A 27,194-nucleotide genomic window follows, 5' to 3' on the forward strand; every position below is an offset into this window, starting at 1 on the left:
TCATGCATTTGATTTCTAGTGGGTGTTTGGGGATACCCCAAACTAATTAATTATAACTTTACCTTATAGTAGCATTGCAACTCTGCACAAAACTAGGTTGGCAGCAACACTAACGAACGACGATAAACGACGAATAGAGAACGAAGCGCAGAACGAGGAAATTTCACACTTCCGAGGAAAAAGGGAATATTAAACAACAGGACATTTTGCAAGTGCATAAAATAATTAAAATAATAGGATCCAATAAGATTTGCATCAATTTAAAAATACAAAACTGGTACAACATACAGTGCTGAAGTTCAGACAGCGTTCGAAAAATTTGGTAGGAAGTGAACTCGCTCTGTTCAACTGAGCTTTGAGGCTGCGGCAACCGAGTGAAAGTGTCGCGGAAATTCTGGGCTTCGCCTGTCGCACCGCGTTCCGCTGTTTTTATGCGCTTTAACGGGCTCTGCTACTGGGCACAAATTTGCAGCGAATGAAGTGCATAGAAAATAACAGAAAAGGTATACAAAATAGATCCAAGTGCTGTTGTCGAAAATACGGATGGTGGGGAATACTGAAAAAAGTAGCGAATATCAAACGAACAATTTAACGAGCAACTGGCGCGTGCGACCATACTTACACAGTTTTGCTTTAAAATCAAATATACGGAATTTTTGTCGTACAACTCAAATATTCTGTGTGGAAACATTAATATTGAATTTGAATAGTGATTTGGTAGGAAGCATATAGCTTATAAGAACGGCAATTAAATGCACCGTCGTCCATTGCATTCATTCCACGGTGGTAACTGCAAGTGCGAGCGCGAAAGATCGACGACTTCATTGTAGATGTCGCGGGTACTGCAGCGTCAGCAATTTACTTGAAAATAAACTGTGCTGGTGCAGTTGTATTACAACTGCAATAAAAAGCACAAATCCTAGAGGATAACCAATGGAAGGACGAAAGGCAAAAGAGCTACGAGTGCGAGTACGACGCATGAAAGTGAACTCTTCCACCTGCGGTCCAACCACTGCCTCGGTTGGTGATGCTACCTCTGCGTCAAGGAAATCGGAAGCTATTGACGGAATGGAAACGGAAATTCCATGCTCCAGCAAAAGCACAGTGGTCCAATCTAACAGCTCCTCGCCCTCGACTTCTGATGGCGACGACTTTGCTACCGTACATTTTAAATTAGCAGCTGCGTTAGAGGCTGCCGCTGCGCATGCCACCAGCAGTGGTGGAAGTGCTCACCTACTCGATTGGCAAAGTATGAAGTCGGCGTTTATGGCTGAAGCTAAACCGACATTCAAACTAAAAAGTTGCAGTGAAGAGGCGTCAGAAGATGGTGTAGCCGAACCGCTCGACTCCAACGCGGATCTTCAAGATTGTGTTGCAGCCGAAACACAATTGGGAGGCGAACTATTAAGACCGCGGGAGATTAGTGATAACAGCATAACAAGTTCCAGTGAAGAGGACGTAGATGTGCCTGAGACCCTGCTGCTTTCAACAGAACCAAATGCAGATACCATGGATGCTGATCGTTCAATGTTATTATCGAAATTACCATTTTCGGATCCGGGAGTTTCCGTGGTGGACGATAGGAACCCAACGACAGCTTTATCAAAGATACTCTCCTTACCGCCATTTGATCCGCACGCACCACATTTACAAGTGCAGCTGATTATCAAAAACGTTGTTTCGCTCACGCAACTGAGTCATCGAGAAGACAATGTTATTGAGTTGGACATTAAGAAGAGCCTTATTGCGGAGTTTGCAATCAGCAAAAATCATCGCACACTCAGTCCGTTTATGGTATGAGTAAATATAATCTTTTCAAATGTTGTATATAAAGCAGCCATTAATTCTCACTATAGGACGTATCCAACATACATGTAAAACATGGTAACGATGAGTTCTTCACATTTTGTTCATGCAAAAATTGCATAAAATATCGTGAAATTGTTATACATATTATGGTGGAACAATTCAAAACAGCGCACATGGTTGTCATGCTGCTGGACGTGCTTATAAAAGTGTATGGGCCAATGCTAAAGTAAGTGAAAACATTGCGGAAATTTCTGATGCATTTGATAATAATTTGTACAAGTTACCTGTTGACTTAATCATGAATATATATAATTTGCTCAGAAATCGGACTGCTTATAATAAGTTTGAAAAACTGTTGGATGCCAACAAGGAGATCTATTGGATTGCTTGTGGCTTTGTCTATAATAAAAAGGCTGAACATATGGATTTCATATACGACGACTCCCTATCAGACAATATGATTTTCGTGCTTTTTAGTTCCATGTGAGTTAGTTAAATCATTCTGCTTTAAACTCGCAAGTAAGGAAATCTTACTATGGATTATTATTGTTTTTGTTTCAGTCTTATGGTAAACAATCCTTTGTTACTGTTACAAATATTAGCCTTTCATGTAGAGTGCATCGTTAAAGCATACGCGGAAGGCTTTATAGAAATTGTTGAGCCGGACAACAATAAAATACCCGCAGAAGAAATGTTGACATGTAAGTGCAATTATATCTATGCTAAATTTATGTACTACATCAATAATTGTTTTAATTTTTATTTTTATAAATGAATTTGCAGACATTTTGGACGGCTATGATGATTTATGCCGTATATCGGAGCAGATTTCTTGTTATTTGTTTGCATTTGAGAACGATTTTTTACGCAAATTCAACCTAACCTGGACCTTACTCTGCCAACGTCTATATCAACTGCATGTTTACTCTAATCTCACCGATACTATGCTAGCTTGTATCATAACTGTAAGTAAAATATATTATTTTATTTAAATTTACTGTGTAAAATATTATTTATTCCCCCTTTCAATCGCTTAAGCTGAAAGAGGATGAATTAACATCGCGTCATGCTGCTCTTATAAAAAAGTATATTCAATTCGATGACAAAATGACATACGTTGAGAAGCGTTGGTCAGATGTTTGGAACGAACTCAATAAATTCAATTTGTCTGAAACGGAGCGCAAACGTCGGAAATGCCTACTAAATGTGCATCGCATTTTTGACACTGTGGTGCAGGACGCAATAGCTTTCTCGTTACAGGAATTCGATGATGACAATGATTTCTATGATTTTCAATGTCTGGAAAATCGACGTCTTGCTTGGCAAAATATTATGGCGTACACGAAGATGAAATGGCCTGAGGGATTTTTTAAGCCGCCCAATACACTGGTGTGCGATGATAAGTGCAAGAAATGCAATTCGCTGTTGGAGTATCATCCAGAGTGAGTGACCGTGCGGTGTTTGTTAAAAGAAAAAAAAACATATTGTTCGATGAGTTTTACTATTTACAACCTGATTTGTTAAATTCTAATTCAAATTTATTCTCTAACTCAGTCTTGAGACGTAAAATAATGATTTAATTTTTAAATTTGTTTTTAGGAATTGCAAGTGTATAACGTGTTCTATCGCTGGAGGGCCCTTACCGCCACGACGCAACCCGGATCACACCTGCTACAAGTGCATGGCTCAATTTCTAATCGAAAAAGAAGTTAATTTATATGAGTCAAAAATTTTGAATGTTTGCACAAGTGATGACTTTTTGTCATTTGTAAGGAGTAATGGCAAACGAAAGAGTTCCGCACTTGAAGAGCTGAGTGAAGAAGTTTGCGGTCCATTGCCAGCTATTGAAGCGAAAACTGAGGACGAACTAGATTTGGGCCAATATCATGTAGCATGGGGTGTTTTCCAGCATTTCAATAGTATGTCAATACGCTGTGAAAATTTTACTTTATGATTGGAAAGTTAGTATTATTGCTTCATATTTTTTTTTTTTTTACAGATCGAAAACGTTATAGACATGCCATTATTGATGAAAAATACTTTTGCAAAGATTGTACAAGCCCAGCCTGTTTGTTGGCTCGCAAAATACTCAACAACGAAGTGGCGCATGATCTGTCCCTGCACCTAGTGCAATACTATCAGCAGCTGTCGATGAGTATCGAAGAACTTCGTGCAATACTGCCAAATATCATGTTCTATAATCGAAAAATGATTGCTTTCAACATTGGTTTCGATTTAACCGATGTGCACGATCTTGTTGTGAAGATCTACTGGACGTTTATAATTTCACTTTATGCGCGCTACTTTATGGAGTTCGATCTGAAGTGTCCCTTGAATCTAAGCTATTTCGAATTAGCAAATAATGATATCAAGCTCTGCACAGATAAATTAGAAGGCAGCAAAGATGATACAAAATTTATAAAATTTCTAGATAAAGTTAAAAGGTGAGGAAAACTTGCGAAGCTGTAGAAAAGCAGTAACGCTTCTAAACGATCGTAGTTGTGCCATTTTCATTACGTTGTTATTATAGGCCTCTTCTTTTCGCCAACTGTTAGCAAGTGGCGAATAGATGAAGCAGCTGGTATAAATGAACATATATTAGCAACTCTGGAATAGAGCTGCCTTAAAGTACATGTGTTTGTAAGACAGTGATTTATACCAGTTTAATGAGGTATAGCCATACTCGCTAGCAGCGAATCTTGCTCGTTAACTTTGTTGTTGCTTTCGCATGCAAATTTTTCGTCAAGTTATTCGAGCAAAAAAGTGGCGAATTGAAGAGGCCTTATATTATATAAAACTCTGCTATACATATCTATGGTCATATGGCATAGTAGCTTAAGCCGAGCTAAAGGAGAAGTGAGTTATTGCATTGGCTGCATTCCACACACAGAGTTGCTTAAATGTATAAAGCCCCTTTCGAAAAATTATTACAATAAATTTGCAATAAAATTATTCAAGCTTGCTTTTTAGCTTAAGTCTTTAAAAAGTGCATTCGACATAATGTCTTATGTGATCTTATCTTTACTGGCATGTTTCTTAGAATAATCGCTTAGCTAAATAACTTAAATTGACATTCGATTTATAATAATAAAACTTATGCTTATTAAATAATGCCTATGTCACAGCATTTATGCCGATATAATAGCTTAAGTTACTTTTTTTTTTAATAAAATCAAACATACAACCATTGGTTACTTTTACAATATTTGACCTTTACAATAGCTTACATAATTAATCGTAGATAAAAGCATTAACAATAAAATCAAAATTAAAATTATAGCTAGCGGTAAAAAAGTTGAAGTTGGAGCCGGCATACTCTGCAACAACAACAACAACAACGGTATTGAAAAAGGATAGAAACATGAAAGCAGTAGTAGGAGCAGGGATTAATTGGAATTGATTGAAATAATGAGAAATCATTTGAGTACATTCAGCATTATTTGGCAAGGATTAGTAAAATATCAATTTTAATTTTTAACCCTCCGTTGGATACCTTTTTTAAAACCTCCGGTTGAGTATCTTTTTTAAAAGGTTATATCCCTAAATTGATGGAAAATTAAATTTTAGGAAACTACCTAGAAGCTCAATTCGTATATGTAAATTCACGTCCAAAGTTGAAAAAGTCTGGCCACACCCGCTTGCCCAACGGAGGGTTAAAAAGTGCTTGAGTAGAAAAGGCTTCATATGCAGCAGATTTTATAATTTTTTTTTTCTTTTTTGTTGTCACTAATAGCAATGATTAAAGTTTTTTTTTTTTGACTAAAGCTGGAATAAAAATTAGGCAAAACGCTTTATTTCTAAACGGTCATTTTTGACTTAAGCTGCTATGCCATTTGAACCCAGATATATATTTGTTAGATTGGGGAAATAGAAATCTATTATTTTTGCGTACATTTTTTACACAAACCTTTTTTTAACTTTTATGGTCGATCTTTAGTTCCTGGACGATGTTACGACTACTAACCTGCCGGTCAAATTTGTTTATTTTTTTTATCGACATTTTCTTTAACATCGAAAATGCCTGAGCGGAATTTGCGAAACCAAATTTGCACATGATTAGCTGTTACAGTATCGGCTCCATAAACACCATTCACAATTTCAGCGGCCTGGCTTGCATTTTCGCCTTTATCAATGGAAAACTGTAAAATGTACCGAATTTTCTCTTCGTTGACTTCTATTGTTAACACCCTGTAACTCACAACTGAATTGAAAAAACCAAAAACAGCAAAAGGATTTGTTTTAGTGTGAAATGTCACCTTGTAAACGAGCATAAACTTTAAATTGTTCGATCGATACTTTACGAGATATCGATCACTTAGATTCTTTATGAGGTTTGCACTTCGACCTCATGATCTTTTGTGCCCCGATATCGATCACTACAGCCATCTAGCGCGAAAACAATAGATTTCTTTTCCCCCAAACTAATGCATTAATGTTGCCTCACCACAACCTTCGTTAATCATAGACTAATCGTGAATAATTGGTTTTCGTTTTTTTTTATTCACATGCAGTTTGTCGCCTTTTAAAAGCCAAGTCGAATCTGAGTGAGTAGAATACATTAGATTACACATTTTTAAGACAAGTTTTATAACTTATATCCTTGCAGTTTTGCTTTTACTGTTGATGTGCATACTGAAGAGATTCAAAAGAAATTGGATGAGCTTCTCAATTTCGAGGATAACCAACGGTACGTATATGAGTTGCCGCCAACAAAATACGAGCGTTAATGCAATGCAATTTTTGTAGTAGTCTCCCGTTGAACGAGCAAATCCCACCGCCTGTTACCAATATCGAACCAGCCACGGTTGTCGAAGATCATCCCAAGAAGAATTGCAAAGAGAAGTTAAAGAAGTGTACGTATACCAATTCAAGCTAATATATCAATTATGATTTTTAATATTATATTATATTAATTATATTATGGTTTTTTAGGCTGTTTCGATCATTCGGATTTGGGTGACCACTGCAAAGAGAATCATTCCAGCAAAAAGCGCATTAAAAAGGTAATGTGTAGATTTTCCGGAGCATGCATATGTGTGTACATGTATATATTTCTAATATATTTTGGATATAAATTTCTGCTACTAGGAGTGCAATCATGCGCGCATGAACGAAACGCGTGACAGGCTGCGTAAGAAGTTGTCACAACTGGTAAATGCGCGTAAAAATATGAAAGCTGCCGCTGCAGCTGCCGCAGCTGTTACAAATGATCAACAACCACAGCAGACAGCACAAGCAGAAAATACACCAAACATGAGTACCAAACAGCCACCTTCGTTGAAGGCGGTAGCTAAAGCAGCGGCAGCAGCTACCGCCGTCAATTCGAAATCGCCCAGTTCCACTGGCAACAAATTGGAGGATGACGATGACAGCTTAGTGTGCCTCAGCACATTATGCAAGCGTATTAGCCATTTGCATATGAATGCAACTGCCACAGGTACAGGTGGACAAACGCCACAGTCAACAACTACTTCAACAACCGCACTAAATGGTGTTGGCAAAAAGACTTTGTCAACAGCGGCAATTGGTTCATCGGGTACTCCACCAGCTAAGAAGCCTGCAAATTTGGGTCCAAATGCTGCTTCTTGGGAGGCGGCTAATCGTGAGGCCCCAGGCCTCAAAGGCGGTAATATCAAAAATGTTTCTGGCGGCAGTGAGAAGGGCGGTGGCAGTACTTCACGTGACTTAAGTGTACTCAGTGTGTATCTGAACAGCTATTCGAGAGAGTTCCTAGATAATTATTCACGCGATCAATCGAAGGTGCGCAAGTGGATAAACGAAACACTTAGCTACATCGAAGGCGGCTCAGGCGGAAGCAACAGCAATGGAAAAAAACCCCAACCCCAAACCACAAATCCGAAGAAAGCGGCCAAAAAGGCAAAGCAAAAGCAACGTAAAGAAGAAGAAAAACGTATTATGGAGTTGCAGGATTTGCGCGGCCAATTTCATGATATATATTTCAAGGAATTCACTGACAAACACAAATTGAAACTCCTAAAGACCTCTAAAAAGCGCGACAAAAAGCAAATTGCTGAGCTCGAAACGAATATAAAAAAGCTGCAACGCGCCAAAGCAAAAGTGGAAACTGTGATATTGGAGTTGATTGCCACTGTAAAACAAACAAACGCTGAATTCAAATTTTCCTATTTGCCCACAAAGGAGCAACAAATTGAGAAATTAAAAGCGATTGAAGAGAACACAATTAAAACAGCTATTGTAGGTGGCGCTAGCGCGTGTAGAAATCGCGGTAGTGCAAATGCAAATGTGCCATCCACATCCGCCAATGCCAGCAATGGCATTAACAACCTAAGTCCCAGTTCTGGAAACGTTCAGGGTAACAATAGCTACGCTTTGCCATCTGTATATGCTCATGCCAACGTGACCGGCGCTCCATTTTCTCCCTATCAAATCGACTTCCAGTCGTCACAAAATGGCGCAATAAACGCCAGTGCTCCCGGAACAGGCTACGGAATGATTCGCACGCCGATACCGACACCAATGTGCTATGCACCGCCGCCGCATCAAACCCTTTCACCCGATGTGGTTGCTGCAATGGCGGCAAATGCAGCTTGCAACTCGAATACAGACCCCTCCAAGCGTATTGTCACAATACGCCGCGTTAACTTGCCAAACGTGCCGGAGCCACGAGTCACGGTCACCGCCAAGGGTAGCTCGCCAGATAAGGATAAGTTGCTCTACACATTTGTCAATGGGCAACTGGTGCCAACTACGGCACCTCCTATGACGCAACTTCCCTTGCAGCAGTTATCAAATGTTACAGAGCCTCGTGTTGCCGTAAGCACAAAAGCGAATGCTTCGGACAAAGATAAGTTGTTGTATTCATTTGTCAACGGGCAACTGGTGCCTACTTCCGCTCCACCAATGACGCAATTGCCTCTACAACAAATACCGTTGCCACTGCCAATGCAGGCTCCGCCACCACAACCACCTGTTGTCGCTGGCGAGACGCCAGCGGAGCATTTATCACTAACAATACCGCCACCACCTCTGTCTAAAACGCAACTCAAAAAGGAGCGGCGTCGGGCAGCTAAGTTAGCAGCTGCTGCTGGAGAAGAACAACTACGGCAGACACAAGAGCGGATGCGCGTCGACGAGACCCACAGCCAGCAAAAAGCGGGCAAAAAGTCTAAATCGAAAGCGGACGAAGCTTTAGAGCAACGGGTTGTTGCTGCAGCTGTCAATTCGAAATCGAAGAAGAATGGTAAGAATGGAGTCACACCCTCGGCATCAACCACATCTGTGTCCACTGCGGAGGCTATCGAAGGAGCGACTAAGAAAGGTGGGAAAGTAGCAAGGACTGCGATGCAAGGGCGTTCAGCTTCCACAACGACTTCATGCTCTGCAGGCACATCGTTGTCTGCCACTCCAGTCAACAGTCAAATGAATACTCGAGAAAGTTCGGTAAGCAGTCAAAAACCTGCCGCAGTAGGAACGGATATAGGTAAAAAAATTAAATCGACGACGCAGCAGCAACTCCAGCATAAAACTCAAAGTCAAGTTCAAAAAACGGCAGCTTCACAAAAGAAACAAACGGAAGTAATTAAACAGCAACATAATAAGGGCAATAAAAAGCTGGATGAAACGGAAAATTTTGAGAAGGCACCAACACCTTCACCCGAGCCAATAGCAGCTGTTGAAGATAAAGTTGAACAAAAAGGACGAAAAAAACGCAAAAAAGAGCGGACCCCACGTACACGACTCATTGATAACGGGCAGTTTGACAACAATCCCTTTGCGACGTTGCATACGCAAGATTCCGACTCTGATTGGGACTCAGCGTCGTCCAGCTATGATGAAGAAGATGGCGAAACAGACTCAGAAGATGGCCAGCAACAGCAAAATACATATACACACCCGCCTTCCCCTAAATTTAAGGTGGCGCCAAAAATAACAACTCAAGAGTCAAAACCTGCGCCGATAACAGCTACTACGCCGACGGCAATCCACGCATCCGTAGCTTCGAAGACAAAAACAAAGATGAGCGAGCAAAAGGCTAAAGAGAGTGCAAATCAGCAAAATGCAAAGTCACAAAACAAAAGGGATCAACAGGAGCCACGCAGAGATGATGTTGCTAACAGAAAACAACAGCAGAAACAACAACAACCGCCACAAACATCACAACCGCAAATGTCACAACCAAAACAGCGCGCCTCTACGCAATCACAACGTAGAGGCGATAAAGATAGAGAGCGGGAGAATGATAAGGAGCCACTAAGCGCTAAGGCAAAGAGCAAGGACAAGGAACACCTGCAAGCAAGTCAAAACTGTAAACCTACCAGCGTAGCTGGAGGTGCATGCAGAAGTTCTGGTACCCCATCAGCCGTTGGTGGTGCTTCACCGAGAGAAGCGCCGTCAAAATCGAGTCGCCAAAACTCACGTCAACAAAAGCTAACTGATAATGGAGCCCAAAAGCAGGTTCAAGATCTGCCACGCACCAGAGGAGGCCGAGGCAGTAGAGGAGGTGGCGGGAACAGTGGTTGTGCTAGCGATGCCGGTGGGGCGGGTGTAGGCAACGATTCACGGCCGAAACGAGGAGGTGGCCGCTATGAGCGAGGCAATCGGGGCTCAGGTGAGTTTGGAAAATAATGTAAATGTACCATATATTTAAATTTCTGACAAAATTCACAATAATTATAAACTTGTTCGAGACCCAAAGCGATAGTATTGCAGCACTCACAAATGTTTGCAACTCTTTCGCAAACTATAAGCTAATACTTTTTTGATGTTCGTCACTTGTTTTGCGTTGATAGGTGAAAGTAAATACGTAAATAAAAATAAATAGAATTTTCTATAAATATTTTCCTTGATAATATCGATATTGGTGGTAATTCACAATTGGAAATGACAAAGAAAGCAAATTCTGGCTCCATAATTAGTAGGCATTACAACAAATTAGTTGCTTCATGAACAGACCTACTTTTACCAAAATTGTCAGAATTTCATATGGATATATGAAGAAATCTCGTGCAAGTCTGCGGCTGTGATTGCCACTCGGACAAACCTTCTGTGTCTAATATTTTGCTTTGTATTTATTATTACTAGGCGCTGGTGGATGCGGTACTCAAAACTCCAATCGTCATTCTACCGATACCACCCATCAAGTTACTAGCTCCGGCACAGAGGGCAAACCACTATCCAAGCGCGCACAACGACAAGCTCAACGCAATAAAAAATTTCAAAAGCCACAGCATCACAACTATGAGGATTGTGGTGCCGGTATACCGAACAATATGGGCTACTTTAACCCGGACGAAGTTGTGATTCCACCTACTCCACAGCCCGCTTTGCAACAACTGCAAGAAAAACAGCAACAACAATACAATAGTTTACCCGAACAGCTGCAAGCGCTGAACATTGGAGGCAATGTAAGTGTCAAACCAAACGGGCAATCACCGATGCAACCCAGCTATGCCAGTGTAAGCAACGGTGGTAATAATAGCGGTTACCAAGGCATGGTGCCCACTCTCAGCATTATGGACCAGCTGAATCGTGGTGTACAAGTGGAAAATCTTTCGTTACCACCTGGCATCACACTCACCAAAGTGGATCCCGTAAAGAGCGAACAGCTACGTCAAAAATCCGAGTCCATACGGAAACTTTCGAAACCATTACAACAACAGGCGCAACCGCCGCAATCATTCCATCACAAGGCCGGCGCGACGATTATTGCACCACCTGTAGCTCCAATTGGCAATTACTTTGGTGCCGCGCCATATGCAGGTGTTGCTGCTGCAGCAGCGGCATTAGAACAGAGTGGCATCATAATGGTAGAAGCAAATCCACCTACAGGCAGCTACAAAAAGGAGCAATCAAAGATGGGTGCAGCAGCTGGATCAGCGACGTCTGGTGGCAAACCTTCTAAGAGCAAGAAGCGGCGGAATAAATCGAAGCAAGAGAGCAATGCTCGTGCAGCTGCAGCCGCTGCTGCTGCGAAAAATGCCAACACTCCAACCGGCGGTAATGCTAGTGCTAGCGGCGCAGATCAGAATGCAAAAGGCCAGCAGAAGATGATCACCTTGCGCAATCCGTTGTTTCACGGTGGAGTATCTAGCGCAGCGGCAACCATACTACAGCAACAACCAGGACTTATGCCAGGTGAGTGAATGCTTATATGTTTAAAGCATATATATGTAAAATTCAGCTAAAAATACAGAAAGATTAATGACTCCAGTTCAGTGGTAAAGTATAATAGGCATATTTTGTTCCATTAAAAATTAAAAAAAAATAAATGTGTTTATGTAAAATTTTGAAAAATTGCAGGACGACCACCAGGCGGTTTGCCAATAGCTGCATCATTGTCCATGGATCAGCCAGCTGCCATAATTAAAAACGAGAACGGCATGTTTACTATACGCAACCCGGCGCTCCATCAAGCCGTTACGAATGGCCTAGCCTTGGGTGGTTATCGGCAATTCGGTAACGTAAGCTATTATACACCACAAGAGGCTGCCGCCGAGGCTGTTAGAGCCACTCAAATGCAACAGCAACCTAGCCAGGTGATTTCGACCAACGGCGGTGACGGCAGTAGCGCCTCTTCGTCATCAGCCTTTTCATATTTCTCGAATAGCAGCTCAAATGCGAGCAGCGCAAATGTACCAGTCAATTCGACTTCGTCGGCCGGCAGTGTGGGTGCTGTCACGATCGGTAACACACACAACACCATCAGTATTAGTTGTACCAGCATAGATGAGCACGGCGGAAGCACATCTTTAACTGGTAATGGTGGCGGCTTGACGGGCGATGCGGCCGTAATTGCACGACCATCACCACAACCGAAATGCATCTCAGCCATCGGCAGTGAAATAAAGAATGCACAACAGCAAAAACAGAAATCCAAGGAAAGTGCTACACAGTGGCCTTCATATGTAGGGCCAGAGCTGCAAAACCCTGGAGTGCCGGGAACAGATAATTGTGAGTTGAGTATAGTTGTTCTAGTTTTTTGAAAATTATGTGTATTCCTTAACAGACCAGCCTAACATAAAAGCGCTGCGTACTTTAATGCACGGCGTGAAATTTCTTTATCTACTATAAATTATGCAGTTCAGTTTCGGTTGGTCTCATGCAGAGTATTTGTGCATGAGGAATATTTAGCAGATAGTTGCCGGCGTACGTAAATATAAATTAGGTTGGACTGTCCGTAGAAAAGTAAGATTACCGAATTGTAATTTAATGTAATACAGGGATAATAGCGTATACAGACGGCGGCGTTAGTCGGGATTACCGCACAGTTAATTTTTATTATTTAAAAAAATTTTAATTGCAATTTCTCAAACTGTTCCGTATTAGCAAAACAATTAATGCAATTTTGAATATATTAGTGCAAACTAGCACTGGATCCGGTCTTTTTTGTTCTTCTCTTTAAAAGTTTCAATGTTTTCCAAGGTGGCGAATCTATTAACACGTTGAGTGCCACCATACAACAAAAAAAAATGGGGTTCGTCCGGCCACGATTGTTTTTTTACATAATACAATAGAATATTTGAATTTTTGAATAGGCCATATGATGCCACATTGGTCTCATACCCATCGGCCAAGCAGCATAAACAATGCAATGACTCTAGTATGGCGTGAATACACTACTACTAATAGCCTCTATGAAGCAGCTGCATCAGCACAAACCGAAATCTCACATATTATACCGCGAGACCAAGTGTCACCACGAGGCCTGAAAGTCTTCGCACTGTGAGACCAACCTGGACTCACATGGCACTCAACGCGTTAAAGGTGGTATCGGCAAATCAGGTGATTTGTTGTTTTTTCTTTTGCCGTGTCCATGTGGTTGTCAGCTCAGAATGAAGCACGGCGAATTTTTTTTTTTTTTTTTTTTTTTGTTCTCTAAATTGCCAGTACTTTTCTTACAATCAAACGTACAAAATATTTTGGTTGGTGTAGTGCCACCACCTTTAATGAATGCGCCTTAATATTTTCACAATAGATATTAACTGTCATTTTTCGGCAATATTGTCAAGATATTTCCGAATTAAGTCGTTAATCCCCATTAACTCCACCGTCCGTCTGGGCTTTAAGGATAAGATAAGTTCACTCTATTCTTTTAGAAATTCTAAATCCTATTTATAAATATTCAAGTGTTTTTGCCGAATTGGCTTTCGGCTTTTTTCAAGTGGTTCAAAACTACTTGGTGATAGATTTTTAGTTTTCTTTCTGTGTTTTTTGATACTTATTATTCTTGTCTGTTCCTAACTTCAAAATGCTTTTAACCGTCGAGTTTAAAGCCGACAACATTTACACGAAAAAAGTGAATAAAGTTAAGTTAAATAAGTTTTGATGTCCTATGTCCTACGAGGGATTAAGGACCTGAAGAAGAAGATATAGTATTGGTTGAAAAATGAATAAAGTAAGAGAATTAATATGAGTCACTTTCCTGCGGGAAAATATGCCAATAGTAAATATAAAAAAAATCGATACTGATTTTAATTTGAAAACTGTTAAAATGACAAGAATTATTGAGTGTTGAGTTAAAAAAATACTTGTAATCTTTCAAAAGACGCGCCTAGATTGTTTTAAAATAAAAACGAATAAAAATTTAGATTATTTCAGGTTTCACTATTTTTATTCAAAATACGATTCAAAATAATTATATATTTTTCCCCCCTTGTTCACTCCTTTCGGGAGCATACGGCCTCTACAAGACTCTTACATCGTACACCGTTCTGTGCTGTTGTTTTCGCACCGTCCCATGAGATGTCGCCATCAGCTAATTCGCGCAGCATCGACCTTCTACAAGTGTTTTTTGGTTGACCGTGACCTCTTGCGGGTTCCAGTCCAGTGTCATTTTTGTGATGCTGTCTGGTGGTTTTCTCAATGTGTGAAATAATTATATATTATTATCTGTGAAAAATTCATCATCATTTAAATTTCCACCATGAGCATGTCCACAGGACCCTCATACGAAAATTAAAAATTTCAAGGACTGGCTCACATATCACATTGAGTTCAGCAAAGAACCAATTCACAAAAATTGTGCGTTGACAATGATCTGTTGCTTTCAATTCTTGTATTAATTGAATTTTTAAGGATGCGAATGGAATCATAAATGTCTAATTGTTGCAAACGTCGGGATATCACGAAATTTACGATATGTTGTTCGCGAGAGATCGACCATTTTCATAATAAGTTTAAATAATTTTAACGCCTTGTTCTATCGTGTAAGTAACCATGGTTAAAATTGTACATCTGTCTACTTGACATAAAAAAGTGACCGTCTAGGAATTATTCACCGCTGACAACTAGACATCTGGATTTGATTAGACAAATGGATTTGTGCGTGACTACCACCATTCGGGAGGGCTCAGGTTCGAAATCTGCAGTAGGTAAGAAGCACCAAATAATACATTTTTTTAATGACTATGGTGGCACGGAAGGCCATGGCAAACCTCCGACTGTATTTCTGCCGTGAAAAAGATCCTCAAAAAAAATCTGGAGGTCCCTACCTTTGTCCAACAACATCAAAATGCACCCCATCAATTAGAGGAGCACCTCAACTATACACATAACAAAGGGTGTACGCGCCAATTGTTGTCAACTATTTTCGACATTTCTGGGTCACACTATTCCATATTTTTAACTCACCGCTGAACTACTGTAGACAAATATTGTGTTGCTCAGTAGAAAATTGTATATGTATGATACTTATTTTTGATGATTCCAATCCGCAAATCTTTTGATCGACAATGAATAATCACATTCTTTTGAAAGAATTATTTTTTTTTTATATTAATAGTAAGCATGAAGCATTGGCAACTGTAGAAAGACTCTCTTTTCTTACGGATTTTGGAGGCAAAAGGCATTTAAAATTTAAAACAAACAATACCACCTACGAAAAGTACGGATTTAGAAACTTTGTTACGTGATCTCTGACGGTGTAGCCCAGTAATATTTGCAAAATGGAGATTATTCATTCGTTTTTAAAGCTGATTCCGCGTATACAATGAAATTAGAATTTACTCAAACTCTTTAACTTTAGATATAAAAATTAATAAATAATTGGCGCGTACACTTCTGCATGTGTTTGGCCAAGCTCCTCCCCATATTTGTGGAGTGCGTCTTGATGTTTTTACAATAATGAAGAGACATACAGTTTTACAACGTCTCCAAACGGCGGGTGGCTTTTTATGCAGAGTTCGGTGGTTTTCGATTATCTGTCGAGAAGCGATCGCCATTAGAAAAAATCTTTCTACCAATTGTCGTTTCGAGCCAGAGGTTTTGAAACTGTGCATTTCCGAATGGTAGTCACGCACCATCCAATTCGGCTAAGGTGGCCTTTAGGTATCGATAAATACAAAAAATTGGCGTAGATAACTGCCCCTGAAATGCGTGGCTAGACGACTAAGTTTGGCTTAAATATGTACATTTAAAATTTAGTTCTCTCTTATCCTAATTATTGAATTGTTTATAATATATGTGTGTATGTGTATATATCACATTACGTTATCGCTTAACCCTCCTTTGGACACCTTTTTTAAAACATTCAGTTGGGCACCGGGTCTGGCCTTTTTTCGTCGTGTTCGAGGATCCTTTTCAAAAGGTTATATCCATAAATCGATAGAAAATTACATTTTAGGAAGCTACCTAGCAGCTCAAGTCGTTAGCTATAATAGAAATATATTAAGTTCACGTTCAAAGTCCAAAAAGCCAGTCTGGCTAGACCCGGGTGTTCAATGAAGGGTTAATCCATCCATGGCTGTCCATCTAGCGTTCGGAAGTTGATTTAATTTTTTATTAACCATTAAATATAGAACACAATTTCATTCATAAAAACTTCCACGGCTAGCTTTACAGTTCTATTCACGCCATTTTTCAGTGCATTTCCGCGAGTTGCACGAGTGACGAGTTTCGCCACTTATCTCACCAAGGTCAACTTCAATTTTATATTTCAACTCTTTAATCCTTTCAGGATGTTGGGCTTAATATTTACCATTAACTTTGTGCTTAAAAAGTTTTCGAATGGAGTCAAATTGCCAACAATTGGCGGAACCATTTCGGCTAATTATTCGATTTTAATATTTCTCAACTTGTTTTAAGTGAAAGGCGGCCCATTTTGTAAATGCCAGCAACGAGTTCAATTTCTGATACATCACGGATGTTATTTTAAATTCCAAGCGCTAGATGATTACATAACAATTTCGTGATTTTATCGCTGTGCCGTCCATATTTGCTTTATTTGTATGTTTTTAAACATTTCGATGTCAAATAAATATCTTTGTTTCCATTCCTATTTAGTGGTTGCAGCGGCGGCAGCAGCAGCTTACCTAGGCAATGCTGGAAATGGTTGTGTCACTAATGCCGGTAATAGCGGTGCTGGTGTGGTTGTTGGTGCTTCCATGGGTGGAGGTGGCGGCGGAGGTGCCGGTGGCTGTCTAACTACTGCCTCGCTGCAAGAAAAATACCAACAGTCCAGTTACTATAATGGTTTTGTTGATGTTTTTCCACCTACAGCCCAAAGTAATAGCAGTCAAATGTCAACGTCAGGTGTTCATTCCAGCAATACTGGTTCGCTTTTCGATGGTGGCTCTGATTGCCATTTACGCCATCATAATTGTGGTGAGGACTCACCACCACCTACCATAACCGGATATAATTCGTATTTGGAAGGCATTACTAATACGGGTGTCATACGTTATGATGATGCTTCCTTCTTGAAGAATTTAATACCAGGGCAAAACCTCAGCAATGAGGTGAGTTTTCAACTAAATTAAATATTTCCGAGAGTGCATTAAGAAATCACCGCTTTTTCCTAGTATTAATGTCATTTTATTCATTTATTTATTATTATTATAATATTATTTTCTTTCTTTTTTTTTTTAATTTTCCAATTCTTCCTTTTGCTACAACAGGTGTCCATTCACAATATAAACGAATCGAAGTTTACACGAAGTACAACATCACCGGTGGCACATCGGGTGGAAATTACGCCGGTCTACCGCAGTAGGCCGACATCAACGACTACGAATATTTACGAACATTGTGCAACATCAGCATCACTTACACAGAGTGCACTGAGCGAGCAGCAAGCGAAATATCATCACAGTGTCGTTCCCAATTATAATGACACTTTGCCCGACTTCGGAAATGGTGAGTAGTTATTGGATATCGAGCTATTTACAATAGAAATCGTAAGCAAATGGAATATTATTTTTTTCTGACACTCGATAGATTTGTAAAATAAATTGAGTATTTACGATATTAATTTAATTATAGTTTGAAGTGTATAGCATTGTATTGTGGCTTCCAAATTTTAAAATTTCGCACCTCGATTATGCGCCGTCTCACACTGCGTGACCATTTGACACATAATTCGACCCATAAACTTTCGTAACCACTGCATTTGCCTGATTTTGCTTTGTGTGTCTTGTGGCTTTCAATAAAATCGTTGGGTGAACTGAAGACTATTTAGCAAATAGAGTTTAACGGCTATTTTTAGAATTGAAGAGGGCGAACTTAGATTTGCTAGGAAAATAAAAAAAAATTAAATATATGGAAAATCTCATTAATTTTATTTATTTATTTATTTATTTAAGTCTATGAATTACAATCCTTACAGACTATGATACAAAAGTTGCTTAGATTAAGCTACAAATATATTATATGTATTTAAAAACTATACTAGCTACTAACTAACTATAATATAGAATTCAAAAGATTTAAAAGTGCTGTTCTTGAAAGCGAGAAATCAAGAAGAACATCATTATGAACGGCATTTAATTCCCGTAAAGCACGAGTAATGGGAGCATTGCTGGCATACGTAGTTTTAAAGTTACCCCCATAATAAGGGTAGAAGTTCTTAAGAGATCGCTGGGGAACATTAAATCGAATTCTTTCCAATAAGTAGGGACAATCAATTACTCCAGTAATAATATTATGAGTAAAAGACAGACACAGTATAGTCCTACGAATCTCTAAGGACTTGAGACTTATAAGCATGAGACGAGCAGAATATGATGGCATGGGATCAATAAAATTCAGGGACCGAAGGGCATATTTGAGAAATATTTTTTGCACACGTTCGATTCTATTAATAGCTTGCTGACTACAAGGTCTCCAAATAAAAGCAGCATATTCTAAGTGAGATCTAACAAAAGATGTATACAGTAACTTAATGGTATAGGGATCAGAGAACTTAGTGGCGTTCCGTCTGACGAAGCCCAGCATCGAAAAAGATTTAGAAGTAATATAATTTATATGGTTATTAAAAGAGAATTTGTTATCGAAGATGACGCTAAGGTCCTTAAACTCACTAACACACTGCAGGACACATGCCGAGATCCTGTACTTAGTGCACAAAATATTAGATGTTTTAGAGTAAGATATTTGGAAGCACTTAGATAAGTTCAGCGAAAGTCGTGAATTCTGGCACCAGAAATAAAGCCTATTCATATCGGCTTGAAGTTTAATGGCATCCTCTTGCGTCTTGATCGCTGAGAAGACCTTAAGGTCATCAGCATAAAGTAAAAATTTAGCAAATGTGAAACAACTTTTGATGTCATTAATAAATAACACAAATAAAAGCGGTCCTAAGATACTTCCTTGCGGAACACCTGAGATGGCAGCAAAGGAAGTAGATGAAATACCATCGATTGTTACAACACAGCGTCTATTGCTCAAATAAGAGTTTATCCATTGCAGAAATGTAGAATGAAAGCCAAGACTAGCTAATTTTTTAACTAAGATTCTATGAGAAACTTTGTCGAAGGCTTTCGAAAAGTCGGTGTAAATACAGTCGACCTGGAAGCCAGCGGAGAAAGAATCAATGCAGTATTCACTAAAAACGGCCAGATTAGATACTGTAGATCTGTTAGCAATAAACCCATGCTGATTAGGGCAAATTAAAGATTTAACGGCAAAACTCAGCTTTGCATAGACCGCATGCTCAAAAATTTTGGAGATAGTCGACAGCTTAGAGATAGGTCTATAATTTCTAACGTCATTTTTATTGCCACTCTTAAAGAAGGGCGTAATGAAAGAGAGTTTCCATGCGTCAATGAAACACCCCGACGATAAAGATTTGTTGAAAATAATTTTCAGGGGATAGACGAAGGCCGGACAGTTTTTTATCAAAACTGCTGAAAGTCCATCAGCATCAGTTTGAGAGGATGATTTCAATTTAGTTAAAGCATTACTAATATCCTCAGAAGAGAGGCAAAGACCTCCAAAGTTCAGGGCATAATCTAAGTCAGAAGAAAAGTCGGATGGGCAATCAAGTTCGTCGTCAGCAAAATTAGATTTAAAAAATTCAGCAAACAAGTTTGCCGTTTCAGTTGGGGTTCGCGCTTGGCTATTATCGAAAAACATACCAGTGGGAACACTGGCACTACTCCTTCTAGATTTTATGTATTTCCAGAAGATTTTGGGATTCGCTTTAATGTTTAACTCTATATTGGTAATATAGCTGTTATAGAGAGATTTATTTAAATCGTTGAAATCCTTTAACGCTTGCTTATATTTAACGAAGTACAAATGATTCTTCGTAGATTTAAACTTCTTGAAGTAATTATTTTTAAGATTTTTAAACTTTTTCAGAGACCTAGAATACCAGGGCAATTTATAGGGCTTTTTCTTTCTGAGCGGAATGTTATCTAAACAGAGTTTAGACAAAATGGACTTAAACGCAGAAAAACTACTAGATGTGTCGAGTTCAGCAAATAAATTATCCCAATTAATGTCAAGTAATAAGTCATTGAAATTGACAAAATCGCATAAAGAATAATTGAATGATTGCCTGACATCAGATGCAGTTGTAGCAAAAGTATAAAAGTCGATTTTGAGCACTAAGGGTAAATGATGCTTACCTTTTGGAGTTATGGAATTCAAACATTCATTGATCTCGTAGTTTATGTTATCACTTACAAATATGAGGTCTAAGATTCTATTCAGAGAATTAACAAAATTATTAATTTGAAATAAATTAAGACTAAGAATATTATCAATAAGATATAATTCATGGTTTGCAGTTACATTGTTTGGTATGAGAATAGAGTTAGAGGCACTAGCACACCAATTTATTTTACTCAAGTTGAAATCACCTAACACACATAAATTATTGTCAATTCACTTCATAATACCTGTATAATAGGAATGGCTATTAATTGTCGAGTCTATTATCGTTTTGATTTCGCCTTCAAAATATATGCTTTCAAAATATGTATGTCCAGAATATGTGATGTGCATTTTCATGTTGTCCCATGCAATGGGCACCCTGTAGTTTTATGGCAGGTCCAAATAGCAAATGGTTTTCAGCTTAACTATGGCAGAAATATTTTCATACGTTTTTCGTTGCCTGCCGGAGGGCGATCAATATTAGAAAAGGCTTTTTCTCTCAAACTTGACCAACCGACTGGTAGTTATGTCAAATGGTACTATAAATAAGAGAATCTTATAGGAGAATTGTCCGCCGTAGCCGAATGATTTGGTGCGTGACTACCATTTGGAAATGTCTGTTTTCGAAACTCCTGGCACGAAACACCAATTAATAGAAAGTTTTTTTTTAATGGCGGTCGCATCGCGGTAGGTAATAGCCAACCATCGACTGTATTTCTGCCATGAAAAAGCTCCTCATATGAACCATCTTCCGTTCAGAGGTGTCGTAAAATTGTAGATCCCCCCATATCAAGACGCACACCACAAGTTGCAGGAAGAGCTCGGTCAAACACCAAATAAAAGGTGCAAACACCAGTTATATGTGATGTATATACAGTCAGCGTGAAAAGAAAGTATACACTACATATTGGTAAGTTTTGGTTATTTATTTATTCGTTTTGTAATCTCAACAATTTTTTACAAAAATATAGTTCATACTACAACAGAAACCATGGAAAACAAAGTTTCCAACTTTAAATAAAATTTGTAAAAATTCGGCAAGTGTAAGTTTCTCCAAATACATAGCACTGGCAACACAATGTACTCTAAGGGTCTAAGTGAGATCTTTTTTTACAGTTCAGCCAACACTACCTAACTTAACCTAAAGTGCAAATTTCAAATGGTTCAAAAAATGCGTTGATTTTTGAAAATTTTTTTTTTGCTGACGGTGTTGGGTATTTTCTTCCATATAAAAAAATGTGGCGTAGACGTTAAATAAAGAAAATGCAAAGACGGCGATCGAAAAAAATTCCCAAAAATCAGTGTGATTTTTAACTTGAAACTTCAATTTTGTTATGCCAAATTTCAATGATCTATAAAACTGATCTTAAGTGATCAATGATCTAGAAATTCTGATTAAAGATTGAAAATTGTCGTATTTTTACAAATTTTATACAAAGTTCGAAACTTTGCTTTATATGGTTTTTGTTGTAGTATGAAGTCTTTTTTTTATAAAAGAATAATTTAGCATAAAAAGTTAATAAATAAATTGTCAATATACAGTGCACACTTTCCTTTGACGTTGACTGTATATAGGAAAATCGTCCACATTATTTTTCGAACCGGTTGCGGTCGAATTCCCATAGTTAGATTAGGTTGGGTTATACGGGCTGGCCGAAGCCATAGCGATACCAGATTGTATTCTTTTTGTTTCTTTTTTTTAGCGAAAATATGCATCACACAAGATGCGCGTACTGTTCGCGAATTTTCGGAGTCACTCAGGCTCCTGTTCAGGGATAGATTCTAGTCTTTTGAAACTGAGGGCACCCAGATAGCATAGTCTAGTTTTCGAGAGAGCCTGACCGTAGCATTGAAAGTGCTCCAGGGTTTCTCTTGTACCCGGCTCATTACATTTCCTGCAAGCATCGTTAATAGTTAGATTTAGCTTCTAAGCATGTGCTGCAAGTAGCCAGTGCCCCGTTAGTACACCAACTAGAGATCTATAGTTCCTTCTATCGAACGATATAACTAATGCATTTATAACTCTATGCATTTATGCCCCGGAACCCAATATACACAAAGGCTGCGGTTACGAGCGAGCTTGTTAATTGCTTCCTTGCATTCATGAACATTTTTAGATGACACTATGATTTAATCGCTTTTATAACCGCTTGCCTATGCACATATTGAAAAAACTGCAAAATTCGGATATTGATATTCAAAAAATTCAGCAGGAATAAATCATTCAATCGCACTTGTTACGTTAAAGCGTAACAACTCAAAATCTGAACATTTTCAGTAGAGAGGAAAAACTGTTTCCGTAAATATTAATAATATATTACAAGGAAAAAAATATGTAATTGCACGAAAATATCATTAAAAACAATATAACGGTTGTTTCATTCTTATTTGTTGAGTAGTTGCGCTAAAATAACAAATTTTTGAGTTGTTACTCTTTTCCTGAAATTTTTTTATACACTTAGTGGTATATTTTAAACAAACCGTTTGGTTGTAAACAGGCACAATTCAAAATGTTACACTTTATGTGACACAAATTTGTTCAAACACTTGGAGACAACTAAAAATGTAACTCTTTAGTTGAGACAAAAGAAGTCATTCTGAAAACAAAGAAAGAGTCATAACGGTTTTTTTAACGAAAGACTAGACAAACCACTGAACGATTTTTACAGTGGGTATAGATGACCACTGTACATTGTTTTCTTGCAAAAAACTAAAATTTGGAAATTTTGAGTTGTTACGCTTTAAGGGGTTAGGTGGGTTTGAAAATTAAAAAAAAACGATTTTTTTTGTCTTATTAAATAGTATAATATGTTTAAAATATTCTCCTAAAATTTCAAATTGATCCGAGTAAAATTCTACGAGATAGACCCTTCAGAATTTCCGCCCATCAGTCCATGTCAGTGCAGCGTTTCGCAGGTATACGCGTTTATCTCAAAACTCGATTTTTTAAGTCGGTGGACACGATTTCTCGAAAAGTTATGAACCGATTTTGTTCAAATTTTGCACACATCTTTGGAATAACATTATCAAGTTATTTTATTTTTTTTTTTTATTTTTATTACAACTAATTTTTTCGAGCCAACACATGACGAAAATTTGTCCAAAAAATGTGTTTCTTTGTTCAAAGTCTGTCAAAAATTCAAATTAAATTTTTTTTTTTTCTTCGTCCAGTAACGAGATTTATCCATGTACTAACGAAATATTTTTGGTTTTTTAATTTTAAATGAACCAATAATGAGTTATGCTGTCCATGGCAAGAGCATTTTTTTGTGAGACGTTAAGGGAGATGAGGTACCAACGGCTGAGTTTTCGGAATTTTTAAATAAAAATTTCACAAAATACTGTTTAAATATGTATCTTTGATATGCTGAATTGTTTAAATAAAATATATGATTGTATATATTAAAAAAAAAAATAGTAAAAATACCCTTTTTTTGAACCTCTGTAACCCACATAACCCCTTAACGTAACAAGTGCGAAATGTTTAGACTTTTAGTACCTGTTTAGCCATTGGTCTACGGATTTTAACGCTGTTTGAATGTTTGATTTCACATTAGTGGTTTTTAGAATTCTCCCTACAAATTGTTGGAGAATGCTGCTGAAGTTACAGTCCAGCCCTTGGTTGGATTTAAATCCGGGTCGTTCGTTGTTGTTGTTGTAGCAGCGAGGAATGCTGCTGAAGTGACAGTCCTTGGCCGGATATAAATCCGGGTCGTTCCGGTTACGTAGAAACGACTGTCGTTCGTCGTTCCAGTTAGTAAAGCTATTCAATCCTTTTTTTCGATGTAGATACAAATTTGTAAAGGCTCTTGAAGAGTTACGCATTATATTAAAGCAACTATCAAAATATAATATGATTTTTCGTTGTTGGATTGAAAAAATTGGCCTGAGAGAGAAACCCTTTCATTTACTCATTTACAGTCGAAAATATTAAAAAAAAAAAATTTCTTTGCAGATGCCAGCAGTATTTTTGCGCCGAACAATCTCGTTAACTTAAATGAACTGGACGCAGGCAGTGCTGGTGGCAATGAGTCTGAAGCTGAATCCTATCAGCGCTACAATTATGAATATGAGAGCCAGCACCAGAAGCAGCAGCAGCAGCAACAGCAACAAAAGGCAATACTCGACTTGAACGAGCTGCTAATCAAAAAGAGCTCACACAGCCCACATGAGCAACGCGCTTCTCCATACCTAGACGAAGCGGCCATGGACAGTTTTGTGCAGAATATCAACACCTTGCAAATATCCTCATCCGCAGATGATCAATGTGGCGGTAGACATTTGAATGGAAGTAGCGGCGGTAGTGGTGGCAATGGCAGAAGTAGTGCTGGTGCGGGCGGTGTTCCCAGCAACACTGCCACAACAACGACGGCGAATGGCTGGTGGTAAAGCGAAAAGGCAAAGACTGCTTCGCCGATGTCGCCGGCTGTGCCGATGCAATACCGATTCTAACAAAACTGCACACACATACACACACATATTGCAATACATGCCCTAACATATACATACAAATAAAATATATACACATATTACAACATGTTGTTCATGTTAATTCTACCATTAGAGTCTTAAATTGTCAATTTAAGTAAAACGTCAAGATGTCGGAAAAAATTTACCTGCGTCAGTTTGCACCTGTTGTGTAGTGACAGCTTGTTGGTCATTTATAGAATGGCATGCCACTGTGTTTTCTCAGCTCGGAATCAAACAAATCAAATAAAATTAATAAAGTATTCCAAGTTAGAACGAAATAAGAGAAATTTTGTCACATTTGAAAACGCATTTTTGTAGAAAATGCGAAAACAATGAAAAGCTGAAATAACAAATATAACATTAATGATAAAACTAGAATGCGAGTAAAATACATACATACATTGAAATACATCATAAAAGAAAAGAAACTAAATATGCATAGATTAAACACTTTTCTTTCCTTTGTGTCTGTGGCTTAACCACATACGCATTTAAGGAGATATCAAAATTTTAACGGTTCGATCACCACATGCACCTAGGAATCAAGAACAAACAAACGCTAACGACATGACAGATAAATTAAAAACCTAAACAGCAACTGTGTGCAACTACACAGGTGCGTCAATGCAAATGAGCCCGTGGAAGCAAATCTGCTTTGGGTTCAATGGCGGACATTTCCGTCTGATAATTCGTATTAATCAATATACATACATACATATAACAAAAATTAACTTTTTGCGCTTTTGTGCAACTATTTTATTTTTCTATTTTCTTTCAGCTTTAGAATACAATTGAAATTGCAATAACAAAAACAAAACAAAAAAAAAAAAGAATTGAAATACAAAATAATGATAATTATAGTAATGAAATGGAAAAGTAATTTTTAAACGTTCAAACGCAAAATGAAAACACGATGAACGATGTAAATAATAAATGTGATGTATTAAGTATGCACTTACCGGTGTTTCATTGCAATTGGAAATTTTAATTAAAATTCTTTCAACTCAACTTTTACGCCTAGTCCTACTCTTTGCTCCAGGTAGATTAGATTCAAATTTATTAGAGTTTGCACTTGTGTGCCCTCTACTCGTCACAATACCTCATCCAGACCCAGTTCCCTTATTAAATTTAAGATAGAGCTGAGTTGAACTGAGCATTGTGTCTGGTCTACTGGTTGTAGCGCTGCATTCAAGTAGAAGGTGCATTGGAGCCTCCTGCGATTGGTTACAGAAACGACAAGAGTCAGTGGACCGCAACAGATTCAGAAGATTCTAACGGCATAAATATTTCAAATGGGATAGATGAGACAACTACCTTGTGGAATGAAGATACTGCAGAAATACAAGACTTTCATTTTGATTGGTCTTCAATGGGTATAGCTGATGAACTAAAAAATTGTAATTGTAAATTGAATAGAGAAATTTTCAAATTTTTCAAATCAAATTTTGTCTATGGAAATAATGCATTTAATTGTTGGGACAAATGAATATGGGACAAATTTGCTGTCACTATCACGTCCACGTACGATAAATTGCCGGATAAAGAGTTTCACAGAAACAAATTTTCAAGAAATAGAGATATTCCTTGGCCTTTGCTTGTTGCAGGCTTAAAAAAAGACACCTAAAATTCATTCAAATTGGTCTAACAATCCCTTATATTATCATCCAATTTTCGGGGCATGTATGACCGGGCGCAGGTTTGAATAGCTATTGCGTTGCTTATATTGTGAATCCGTAACAAATTATGACAGGCTATCTAGGAGTTCCGAACTTTTTAAGCTTGTAAATAGTTCATTTCAAACGGCATAAAAACCTGGAAAAAATTTAACGTTAGATGAATCTATGAGGCAATTTTGTACACATGATGGCTATGCTCTCAATATAGAAATATATAAAGGCAAAGTAACAAGTGAGATGTCTTCCTTATTTGTAGAGGATGCTGTGGTTATGGGACTATGGAGCCATATTTATCGAAGGGCCATTCATTACACAGGCCTGCGAAATTTAACTTTTTTCAGTTTCTAGAATGGCTGTACTTGTTTCTTGTAGTTTTTTATGCGC

The 27,194-nt window shown here is 38.2% G+C and overlaps 1 protein-coding gene across 2 annotated transcripts; it reads left to right on the plus strand.

The window, feature by feature from the left end:
• The first annotated feature begins 120 nt into the window (after nt 1–120).
• On the plus strand, nt 121–25,582 carry LOC129236358 (uncharacterized). 2 transcript variants are annotated; one of them, XM_054870702.1, is made up of 18 exons: nt 121–1,794; nt 1,857–2,035; nt 2,131–2,292; nt 2,371–2,510; nt 2,593–2,774; nt 2,848–3,251; nt 3,409–3,728; nt 3,809–4,253; nt 6,321–6,353; nt 6,416–6,496; nt 6,556–6,662; nt 6,742–6,812; nt 6,898–10,399; nt 10,873–11,925; nt 12,091–12,741; nt 17,071–17,525; nt 17,685–17,922; nt 24,620–25,582. In XM_054870702.1, exons 1-18 carry the CDS (start codon nt 934–936, stop codon nt 25,051–25,053), a joined length of 9,318 nt encoding a protein of 3,105 aa, XP_054726677.1. In that variant the 5' UTR covers nt 121–933; the 3' UTR covers nt 25,054–25,582. The 2 variants fall into 2 exon arrangements, with proteins under 2 accessions (XP_054726677.1, XP_054726678.1); XM_054870703.1 differs by having other exon boundaries at nt 6,559–6,662.
• The last annotated feature ends 1,612 nt before the right edge of the window (nt 25,583–27,194 follow it).

This window comes from Anastrepha obliqua, chromosome 1 (assembly GCF_027943255.1).
Source record: "Anastrepha obliqua isolate idAnaObli1 chromosome 1, idAnaObli1_1.0, whole genome shotgun sequence".
Taxonomy (NCBI): Eukaryota; Metazoa; Arthropoda; class Insecta; order Diptera; family Tephritidae; genus Anastrepha; species Anastrepha obliqua.